This window comes from Toxoplasma gondii, chromosome X (assembly GCF_000006565.2).
Source record: "Toxoplasma gondii ME49 chromosome X, whole genome shotgun sequence".
In the NCBI taxonomy this organism is placed as follows: domain Eukaryota; phylum Apicomplexa; class Conoidasida; order Eucoccidiorida; family Sarcocystidae; genus Toxoplasma; species Toxoplasma gondii.
Window position 1 is genome coordinate 821,649 of NC_031478.1, and position 8,965 is coordinate 830,613.

The following is an 8,965-nucleotide window of genomic DNA, read 5'->3' on the forward strand; positions in this document are numbered from 1 at the left end:
AAACTGATAAGTTTCTGTGTTGCAGCCACGTGTGCGTCTTGATACCCGGGATTGTGCTTGAGGAAACCCAGGGAATCCAGTTGTTTCGTCTTCAGGGGTGTTGTGAATTCTTTGCAGGCTGCTTGGTTTGGAGAAAACTGTGCGTTTCGCTTCGTAGACTCAAGGAGTGTGTCGGTAGCTTTTTTTTTCTACGCAGGGAAACGTGGAAACCGAGAAAAAAGAGTTCGCGTTTCCGGAGCGGGTTTGTGTCAGTTTCCCACTGAAAGGCTCAGTAAATGTGACCCGGAAACATCGCGCGAACAAGAAGAGAAGGCAGAAGGGAAGGTGAAAATGAAGCTCCAGGAACCGCCTTCCAAGAGGCGAAACTCGCCGACCCAGAAGAGCGTTTATCTTGCAGAACAACACTGACTGAAATTTGTATCAATGACATATGCATGGTCAAACTTGAAGAAGGCAAACACCGCCGGATTTACTGTACACGCAAAGGTTTCTTTAAAAACCGTACAAATGCATTGCTCCCTATACGACAGATAAGCACACACATATAGCCCCCTTTAAGTCCTTTCGGAACAAACATGGACATCGATCCATTCATGAGTAGTTGATCTATGCATCTACTTATATGGAGATGTACATATATGTCTGTGTTTGCTTCTGTGTATGCATGTGTAAATCCACGTATATGACGCAGATAGAGTTGTAGGTGGAGGATCGAGACGGGTCCTTCGGAGGCGCAGCGGTGTCGAAAGTGTGACAGAAACAGTGGAGTCGAATTCTTGAATGCTTCCTTTTCCTTTTCTTTTGGGTTCTCTATCTCTAATGTCCTTCACTCCGCTAACATTTTCCAAAAATCCTCCTGCTTCTCCTAGAGCGCTTTCGTTTCTCCTCGCACGCCTCTTCTTTGAGTTTCTGCCACCAACTGGCGAAGTCGCGCTCCAAACGCACCTGGAAAATCGCGAAGGAAGAGAAAAAAGAGAGAGCGAATGCGAGGGCGAAAAAAGACAGGACGAGAAGCTAAGTAAACACAAGTAGAAACAGAAAACGCCTCGAGGGTCCCGCGAGACACTGACCGCAATCGAAGTTCTCCTTGACGTGACGCCTCGCGTTTTCCCTCATCTCCTGCAAACACGGGACACAGAGGAAGAAGAAAAACAACCTGGTGCCAAGTCCAGAACAAATCCAGAGAAAAACCATGCACGAACCTCCGTAGACTCTCCATCTTCGCTCTCCCCCCTGTCTTCTTTCTCGGCATCTCCTGTTGCTTCTGTCGCATGCGGTTTCCCCATGTCCTTTCATTCTCGCGGACTCCGGTCTCTCTGGTCTCTGCTTCTCCTAGTCTCTTCGCCTTTTCCCCCGCCTCCACGCCCTGACCTCCAGTTCCTTTCTTTTGAACGGTTTCCGCCGAATTCTTTTTCGTCTTCGGGTTCTGATCGGCCTCCACCGTACCGTGTAGATGTGAGGCTCGCCCCGCTGCATGCGAACCAGCATCAAGATCGAGTCTCCGAAACTACCCGCGTCGTGTTCGCACAGAAATCCCTGAGAAAACAAACAACACCAGTGAAACTCTTTTCGAGGGCGCCGTTCCGCTTTCCATGCCTCATCTCTTGCCGCTAGCACACAACCACTCCTCCCTGACTGGATATATATATATATATATATATATATATATAGATAGATAGATAGATAGATAGATAGATAGATAGATTTGTGTACGCGTGTGTGTACGTTTTTTTGTGTCGGATTGCGTTGATACTTTCACGCATGCGAAGAGGCGACTGTCCCGAGATTTGATCGGGGTGCAGGCGAGAAACGACATGGAGCGATTGATCTACAGGATGATGTCATTCGAAGGCTGCTTGTGCGGCAGGTGCGTGGCGCCGACCCCTCCACATGCGAGCGAATCAACTGGAGACAACGAGGGAACTCCGTTTGTAGACTTGGCGATGTGCATCAAGATGGTGCCTTGTATTCAGACACAGACAGACCCCCCCCCTCGCGGAGAGCGGATACCGGCATCGGTGCCTTTTCGCCTCACCCGGTCGCATCTCAGAATGCAAGGCGAGAGAAGACCGGGCAGCGGCGACGCCCTTTCGCTCGAGAGACATGCATGTGAAGAGACAAGGCACACAACAGGCACTGCGAGAAACGCATGCAGAGCGAGGCAGAGACCCAACGGAACTGCAACACAAAACAGGTCTCCTCCAGACGTAGAGGCCCACACGGCCATGGGCATGTCGGGGGACATAGCTCGACAGAGAGGGCCGCTTTGGATCCCTTAAAACGGACGTTTGCACGCTTCCTCACAAGCCGTTTATTCTTCTCCACATACCGTCTTTCCATGAAGAATGCTCTCTCGAGGACCCCCCGAATTGGAGGCAACGACTGGGCATCCGAGCGCGTTCGCCTCCAAAGGCACCTGAACGAGAACTCAGCCACCAAGTGTGCACATCTGGACTCCCTCGTCTCCATCTGCACGTCGGAAGAGCGCGAAGGGTCTCTCCTCTCTACTGAGCAAAAAAAATATCTGCAACTATCGATCTACACCAAGACATGTATATAAATACGCATGTCTCTGTACAAGCAAACATACAGGTATATATATATATATATATATATATATATACAAGCATAAAGAAGCATAAAGATGGATAAACTCGTCACTGTACATGCTTTGAGATGCACGCCATTCCAAACCTATCCCCTCCCCCGATTCACTCCTCCACCCACTCGTGTGTATATCCGCGCATACAGAGATATGTTGAGAAATCAATCACGACAGATGCAAGTGTGAACGGACGCGATGGGGAGTCCACACCAAATGTTTGCGGGACTGTTTGGGTCCCCTGCCGACAGACGTATATATATATATATATATATATATATATATATATATATTATTTTATACATTTATAGATTTTTATAGAGAAAAGGATGCACCTCTCGACGGGCATAAATAATACATTCCCATTGATGTATATTCACACAGTTACATGCATAGGTTTACAGACGCAAGCGGAGCTGTGGGGAGAAGGGCACACATGCAAGCTGCACGGGAGGACACAGACGGAGGCGAAGAGTCAGAGACACAAAAGTACGCGCATGAAGCCAAATTCTCTGAAAAACAGTGCCTGTGTGGAGGCGGAACTCGGCTGCCATTCAGAGACAGACGCACCATGCCAAAATGTTCTTCGAACGGCGTGTACACGAGACAGAGAGCGAGGGCCATGAGGCTCTGGCGCGTCTCCTCGCTGATGTTTTTCAGGAACAAGACCTGTGTGCGTTCCGTGATTTCCGATGCCCCGGACGATCCCTGCTCCGACGCAGCGGCAGGCCAAAGGACATCGAGCTCCGACTGCATGCGTGCGAGACGAAGCAAGTCTGCAAAAACCTCGCCGTTCTCCGGCAGCTGGCTGCAGAAGCCTCCTGGACGCACATGCAGAAATAAAGCGACAGAAACCTCTCCAGGAAACTGCGAGCGAAAATCGGGAAGATGCACCGAGTTCTGTAGATCCACAAAGAAATCTACAAGACGGGAGATGCGCTTGTACCTGTGACGATTGGAGGCCGGAAACCTTCCGTACGCGGAAAGACACAGCCGCTCCATGGTGGAGGAAACAGTTGGCTACTTCTCAGCGACAGTGTACACAGATACGCCGTGCAGACAGACAGACGCACAAGTCAACGAAGAACTCCGTACGCTCAAAAAGCCTCTCTTCCTTGGCGCAGGAAAGACCGCTTCGAGGCATGCGTGTATCACCACAAGCATGCGCCTGTATGGATTCATGTGCGTATGTACACATGTACGTACATGCGTATGTGTGTGTGGAGTTATGTAGATACGTCTGTGTCTATGAACAGAGCCATCGTGTATCCATTTACATCCCTGGAAACGGGCATCATCATGCTGTGGTAAGACCTAGAAATTGCATGGAACATTGAGTCACTTGCTCACAGGCAAATAACGCACAAAAAGGCTTTGGTAGATCACGTTGAAAGACAGGTAATGAACCAGTAAACACGAAACAACAGACTGCGCTGTCTCTTGTAGATCTTGAGTGCGTTTGTTCACCTGCCATGACGAGGTTGAGAGGCGCGCCCGCGGCGTCGTGCCGGCGTGCATGCGCCACCGCGTGGATGGCTAACGGGAGGTCTTTCTTCTTCTCGTAGCGATTCAGTGAGAAGACGAAGGGGACCGAAAAGTCGAAGCTGCGCGCACCGAGACACCCGAACAGGAATGAAAGACCGGAGCTGTCGAGGCCGAGAATGCTTCGGAGGCAGAGGGCGACAGGGGAATCCAGACTGGCTGTGGACGACCACAAAGCTATCGAGGTGTCTGTACATCTGTCCAGATCCATATAAATGTATGCATGTATACATATACATATATGTGTAGGTATATATGTGATCGCATTCCTTGGCACATTTGCATATACAGGAGGCTGGTTCGGTATGAAGGATGCAGATGGACAGGCTTCCAAATATAGCTTTCCGTCCACATGCACGCATGCAGAAGAAGACAGTGTGCAGAGTGAAGCAGAAACCATGGATCAGCGGCCTGCGCGTATTCGGCGGCTGGTGCCGTTGCTTTGTTTGCAGGATTGAACTTACTTTTTGAACTCTGGGAGGGCCTTGAGCGAGGCGATGCATGCATCGCGCGAAAAGCGGCGACGAAAGGCATCTGCGCCAGCGGTGTCAACCGGGGGATAGAGCACTGTGTGTGGGGGGAACCTGCAAATCGAGGAGATAAAAGAGGGATGTTTTGAGCAAAGGAAAGACACGAAAAGTGCATTGTTTCCAGCTCGAGAAACGGCCTGCAGAGCGTCACATATCCCCCCAAAGAAAAAAGCTCTGCCCCCCGTCGTCCCCTGCGGAAAGGAGAGAGCAGAGAGACAAGAATCGCGACTTCCAAGCCGCATCTGCAGCGAAAAGAAGACTTCAAAGAAGCGAGCACGAAGTGAGAACGCCGGCTGAAGTACACGGGTCTGGATCGCCGATCAGCTGTCCAACGATAACTAGGCAATCTCCCGGGATCGTGATAATGACAACACACAGTCAAGCAATGAGCTCACGATCAAAAGAGACACAGAGAGAAACTCAAGAAAGGTCAAAAGCGCGGATGGAGACAGCGGCGTCTGTTGTGATGTTTCCTGAAGGGAGGACATTTTCCTGGGGCGGAAGTAGAAAGGGGAGAAGATATACGAGCAAACGACGAGGCGACACAACGTACCTCAGGGACGGAAACGTGCGGCGAAACGTTTGCTCCGTGAAGCGCGAGTTGAAGAGAAGAAGGTCACACTTCCCTGAAGAAGAGGCAAATCCATCAAACGCAGGGGCTCGGTCCACAGCGTCAGCGGACCTGTCTCTTCGCGATGGCGAGAGCCGTCTCCGGCTAGAGAGGAGAAAATGGCGTTCCAGTCGCAGTGCTTACTCCCCTGAAAAGGAGATGAGCGAGACGTATAATGATTTTTGCTTGCCTCGCTCTTGCTGCTCGGTTCCCTATTGATGGCAGTAGTGCGACGCCCTGCGCATGCACTCCAGAGCTCTGCCTGGGGCGCTGCACCTGACCTAGGGGGCAAGCTTGTGTCACTTCGATCGGTCCCTGTTCCTTGGCAGAGAGACGCAAGAGCGCTGCATGGGCGTCCGAGGCGCGAGGAGACAAAGGAGCCAGCAGCGCGGCGAAGAGGAGACAGAAAGAACGGTCGAACAGCGCGATGAGGACGGCGAAGGGACATGAGGAAAAAAGAGAGAGACGCACGAAAGACGACGGCAACGCAGGACGAGAAGGCACTGATGGAGAGGGCAGAGAAGAGAAGACATCGAAAAACAGCCAGGAGAAACTGACCCGTCGTCGCTTCTTCAATGCCGTCCATAACGACGCGGTACAGCTTCTTGAGCGCTGCGAAGAAACCGGGAGAATGCGGAGTTCTCTGCACGAGGAGCAAATCCGGGAAGTGCGCGTAGAAGACGAGCTAACAGCGAGGAACGAAAGAAAACACACATCCAAGTGAGGTAGATTTTGGCGGCCTTTTCCACCGGACACAGATGCTGTTGCCCACTGCAAAACCATCATGTTTAAGGCATCCAGTGTATATCTATATATCTATAGGGTTTAGGACTACAAATATATACATATATATATATATATTTCCAGCGTCGGACAAGAGGAAGACGACGAGACTGGCCGAGTAAACAGGCCACCCTGAAAGGAAACGAAAGTTCTGCGCTGTGAACGCAAAGGCCGAGAGAACGCCTGAGGCGCGACTTGGAGATACACTCTGCAGAAGGACGGCGAGTAATGCCGGCGCTGACGAATAGCGGCAGAGCGGTTCAGACAAGGAAAGAGGGACAAGTCGCCGACGAGGAAAGAAAGAGAGAAGTCGACCGGGAAACATCCGAGGGCAAAGAGCAGAACGCGAGACGAGACAGGCAGGAGAACAAATAAGAGAGAAGAAAGAGCGACGCGGCAGGAGAAACAGGAACCAGAAGAGGGGAGAAGAACGAGGGGCGAGGAAGAATGCAAGACGACAGAAGAAAGAAGAAAATCGGATAACATCTCCGAAGAAAAAAACGCGTGCACTCGAGGACGACGAAATCCCCTCCTCCCCCGCCCCCGCATGATAGAGAACAGCGGCCGAAACCACGATGGCCTGTTTGACTCCTCACCTTTTCACAGAAAAACGAGAGCAGGGGATTCACAGCTGCGACTTGATCATTAATGATTACGTTTCGTCTCCACCGGCCTTGTCTCGCAGAGAAAACAGAGAAACACAGAGTCACGGGAACATCGCCTTCACACATTCAAGGCTTCAAACAAGCTCCAGGGAAGAGAAGCTGGGCGGTGGTGTCGGGGGAGTGCGGTTCTGGCCACCGCTCGAGAAAAACGATGACAGAGAGATTGACGCCATCAAAGAAAGAAGGAATGGCGAAAGACACCGACGGCTGCAGGAGCTCATGAAGCTACGAGGAAAGGAAAACGGTAAAAACGCACTTCGTCGAGGAACTGGAGGAAGTAAAGGAGAAACGGAGAGACACGGAGGACGCGGGAAGAGAAGGATCCTCAGAGAGACATAACCGGAATGCGTTTCGAAGAAAGCGCAAGGTTACCTGTGACAAAGATGACGAGGACAAGCCAGAGCATGCGAAGGAGTGAGCAGAACGCGACAGCCTTCCCGAAAATGCTTCGCGGCAGAAAATGGCCATACTCAAAGACTTTCAGCCGGCCTGACACAGCCAAGGGGCACCGCATGCAGCGAAAGAAAAAGACGCGAACAAACGCAACGTGAAGCCGAGGAAGGGAGAACAAACGCGACAGGAGGCGCAACGGAGACACGATGGGACAGGGACTTCTGGAAGAGAATTACACGACGGAGAAGAGAGAACCGCGATGGAGAACGAGGCAACGCGAGAAGAGAGACAAGACGTGGATGCGGTGGATGCGGTGCAGGGGGAATGGCAGAGAGAGAACGGAGGACGGACAGAAGGAAACACAGAGATAAGGTCGAGAGAAGGGAGGACAGAGCAGCAGAGCAACAGAGCAACAGAGCAGGGAAGAAGCGAAGAGAGAAGAGATAGGAAACAGGGCGACCCCAAGTGCCTTAGGCGAGTGACGAAGTCGAGAAGACCTTGACCCTCCAAATATCGAGGAAACCGCACAAACCAGTCTCTATATTCTTCGTTGTCCTGGTGCAAAAAGTCATGCCGTCACTTGCTCACCATCGACTGTAGCAGGGAAGCATCGATTTCTGTCGTGACGCGTGGTAATGACTTCGACATCGTAGCCGTCGTCTGCTCGCGAGCCGTTTTCTTCCGCCTTTTGTTGTCCTCGAGAGTCTGCTCTTTCGCTCGTCGAGTCTCTGCCCTGCATGGCGAGAGCCGCAAGAACTATGAGGTGCTCTGCCCCCCCAATGCCCAGGTCCAAGTGGACGATGGTGCACTTTGGACGGTCTGCATGCGTTCCTCGGTGACCCTGGCTCTGCTCGATGTTCTCGTCGCCCTCAGATGACAGAGCTTCCCCGCGCGTCGCCATGTTGGTGCTCGAAGCCTCGACAGAAGAAAGAGACGAGAATGGAAAGGCGGGAAACGAACGACAAGAGGACAGGACGGAGAACGAGCAACAGATGAAAGCGCAAGTCGAGACCCAGAAAGATCGAGAAGCAAGAGGAGAAGACGAAGGATTGGGAGACAGGAACAAAGAAGAGAGAGAAGGGAGAGAAGGGAGAGAAGGGAGAGAAGAGAGAGAAGAGAGAGAAGCGAGAGAGGAGGGAGAAGAACTCAGGGGAAGAGACGGGAGACAGCTAGAGAGCAAAGCGAAAGATAGACGGAAATGAGGACAAGCGATGAATCAAGGCAGAGAATAACCTTCCTCCTTCGTCTCGGCCCCCGTCACTTTGCGTTCCAAGTATCTCCTTCTCTGCTTGTGTCTTGTCTCTGCTGCAGAGGAGGTAGATGGAGCAAAGACTTCGACTTCTACACTGGCGAGGAAGAAGCATGCACGACAGAGAAAAAGAGGGAGTCTCCCATGTCTCTTCTGGAGGACAGGTTCGAAGGAGACACCGGATTGAGAAGAGGGAAGACCTCCGAGCGACAGCGCAGTCGTCTCTCTACTAGGTCCCTGAAGGCGAGAACAAGAACCAGAACACAGGGAAGAAAAAGAACAAGAAGACGAACAACAGCAAGAGGAATGAGAACAAGAACAAAAAGGGCAGGGAGGAGAATGAGCGAAAACCGGGGGAAGAAGGAGAGAAAGAACAAGAGAGGTGAAGAAGAGAGGAAAGATGTCGAGGCAATTATTGTGTGCCTTGTGGCTGCGAGCTCGGCCCCCCGCCAAATATATCGCGCAGTATCTCCGCCGGGAGCGCATCTACTTGTGCATGCATGCGCAGCGACTTCTTCGATTTCCCTTGGCCCGTCGATTGTTTCTCCCTTTCCTTTGCCAGGTAGCCGAGACAGCCGAACAATGCATGCC

General features: G+C 51.7%; 1 protein-coding gene across 1 annotated transcript; it reads right to left on the reverse strand.

Moving 5' to 3' along the window:
* Positions 1-368: 368 nt before the first annotated feature.
* On the reverse strand, positions 369-8,780 carry TGME49_227790 (glycosyltransferase, group 1 family protein). The gene is made up of 11 exons (XM_018780181.1): positions 7,714-8,780; positions 7,105-7,221; positions 6,664-6,740; positions 5,843-5,969; positions 5,228-5,300; positions 4,609-4,728; positions 4,070-4,206; positions 3,173-3,423; positions 2,330-2,416; positions 2,036-2,093; positions 369-1,536 (listed from the first exon to the last, which is right to left on the reverse strand). The coding sequence occupies exons 1-11, from the start codon at positions 8,024-8,026 to the stop codon at positions 1,508-1,510; spliced, it is 1,389 nt and encodes a 462-aa protein (XP_018636076.1). The 5' UTR covers positions 8,027-8,780; the 3' UTR covers positions 369-1,507.
* Between the last annotated feature and the right edge of the window lie 185 nt (positions 8,781-8,965).

What these genes read in the sequence shown, in the direction of transcription:
- TGME49_227790 (XM_018780181.1), bottom strand. Translation starts at nt 8,026, where the DNA reads ATGGCGACGCGCGGGGAAGCTCTGTCATCTGAGGGCGACGAGAACATC. An exon ending in GCCCTCCCAGAGTTCAAAAA is followed by an intron (nt 4,207 to 4,608) that starts GTAAGTTCAATC and finishes CGGTGCGCGCAG; the next exon opens with CTTCGACTTTTCGGTCCCCT. An exon ending in TCGAAGAACATTTTGGCATG is followed by an intron (nt 2,417 to 3,172) that starts GTGCGTCTGTCT and finishes GTTCTCGTTCAG; the next exon opens with GTGCCTTTGGAGGCGAACGC.